The sequence below is a fragment of the Echinops telfairi genome, unplaced genomic scaffold (genome assembly GCF_000313985.2).
Source record: "Echinops telfairi isolate 266 unplaced genomic scaffold, ASM31398v2 ScPeMD7_5592;HRSCAF=6446, whole genome shotgun sequence".
NCBI lineage: Eukaryota > Metazoa > Chordata > Mammalia > Afrosoricida > Tenrecidae > Echinops > Echinops telfairi.
The window spans coordinates 46497902-46499717 of NW_022109491.1; the positions used below are offsets into that span (position 1 = coordinate 46497902).

General features: G+C 36.5%; 1 protein-coding gene across 1 annotated transcript in view; it reads left to right on the forward strand.

The window, feature by feature from the left end:
* The window catches only part of CFAP61 (cilia and flagella associated protein 61), a 399631-nt gene that overhangs the window by 114538 nt on the left and 283277 nt on the right, over positions 1-1816 (forward strand). The window contains exon 14 of the mRNA XM_045295176.1: positions 770-896. Coding sequence (XP_045151111.1) covers positions 770-896 — 127 coding nt within the window. The remainder of the gene's footprint in view (positions 1-769; positions 897-1816) is intronic.

Below are 1816 nucleotides of genomic sequence, written 5' to 3' on the forward strand. Positions count from 1 at the left end.
CAACACTTAACTTTTTATAGGAGTATAAAGTCGCATTTTTCTCCCACAGAGCAGCTGGTGGTTTTGAATTGCTGGTCTATTAGTTAGCAGCATGTAATCACTATACCACCAGGGGTACTTATGCTAGCTCTAGTTCAGGGTAATTTCTACACACCAACCTAATTTTGAAATATGGAGAATTTGACTCTATGTATGAAATAAATATGAGATGAACCATGGTGCTACACAATTTAAATGAAATATATTTAAAGTATAATTTTATGCTGTGTCTTGTCAATAGTGGATCCATTTTTACTTTGTTATTTATACATTTATGGGTTTTCTAGAATGTATTAACTAATGATGAATCAAAGCTTGATATTATGTAAAAATACTTTACTTGATATTCTTTTACATAAGTATATTGTTCTTGTTAGGTGCTGTTGAGTAGTTTCTAACTCACAGCAACCCTATGTAAAACAGAAAAAACAGTCTTCCACACACTTCATAATTATTCTTATGTTTGAGCCCATTGTTGCAGCCACTGTGTGAATCCATGTTGTCGAGTGCATTGCTCTTCTTTGTTGCCCCTGTACTTTACCAAGCACGATGTCCTTTTCCAGGGACTGGTCTCTTCTGACAATATGTCCAAAGTACATGAGAGAAGTCTCACCAGCCTTGGCTTTAAGAAATATATAAGTATGATATGTTACAATTCTCCAATGGGGGAGGAGGGAGAATATGTGTTTTATTACTTTAACTTCAAAATTAATCCTCATTTCTTATTCAGGTCCATTAATATAAGATTGGCCACTTACTCAGATACTCCTGGTATTGAAAACCTCATCACTACCCTCATTCTGAGCGAAAGCATATTGGATGATTTAGAACAATATAATACAGCTCACAGAGATTCTGTAAGTACCTGCTCAGACAAAACTGGTATCCTCTCCTCATAATATGGTACTGTTTAACTCTTATGAGTTTATCCACAAGAATCACATGAGACATGACGGAGGTTGGGGTCAGAAAATGACAGCAACAGGAAGCAAACAAGGAAACTGGGTTTTAAGGGATTGAGGATATCTTCCATGTTGGTGGTACCCAAGGGACTTGTTAGATATTATAAATTATTATCATGGGCATGGAAAATGTGGGCTTGACCCAGACAGCTGTTACATAACAAGATTAATCTTTGTCCTTGAATAGACAAATGTAATAATTTTTAGGGAATTGTGTCTCAGAAATCCAGGGTATGTGGTGCCTAGCTTTGTAACACTAGGTGTCAGACATAGGGAAAACTCCATATGGGCCCCACTGGATGGTGAGTCTGGTCACCTGGTCAGAGTGTTTGGGTGAGCAGGCTGTGTCCACCAGTTGAAAAGGGTAGGGGAAGAACCTATATGGCAGATGTTGGCTTCCTTTTAATGTGTAATAATGCATATGCCATGGCAAAAGGCAGATTAACTGTGTTTCCTTAAGGATCATTCCAATTAATTTAACCAGACATTCAGCAATGCATGTAGTTAGAGCAATGTTTCATTTTTTCTTTACAAAATATTAAGTTTTATTAATATATGTATACTTCACACATCATACAATTCAATAATTTGAACATATTAAAAAATAAATTGTGCAATCATCACCACAATCAACTTTAGAACGTTTTTTTCTGGCTTATACTCATTGTTAATTCTCCATTCCCCCACTCATTGTTAATTCTCCATTCCCCCACTCATTGTTAATTCTCCATTCCCGCACTCATTGTTAATTCTCCATTCCCCCACTCATTGTTAATTCTCCATTCCCCCACTCATTGTTAATTCTCCATTCCCCC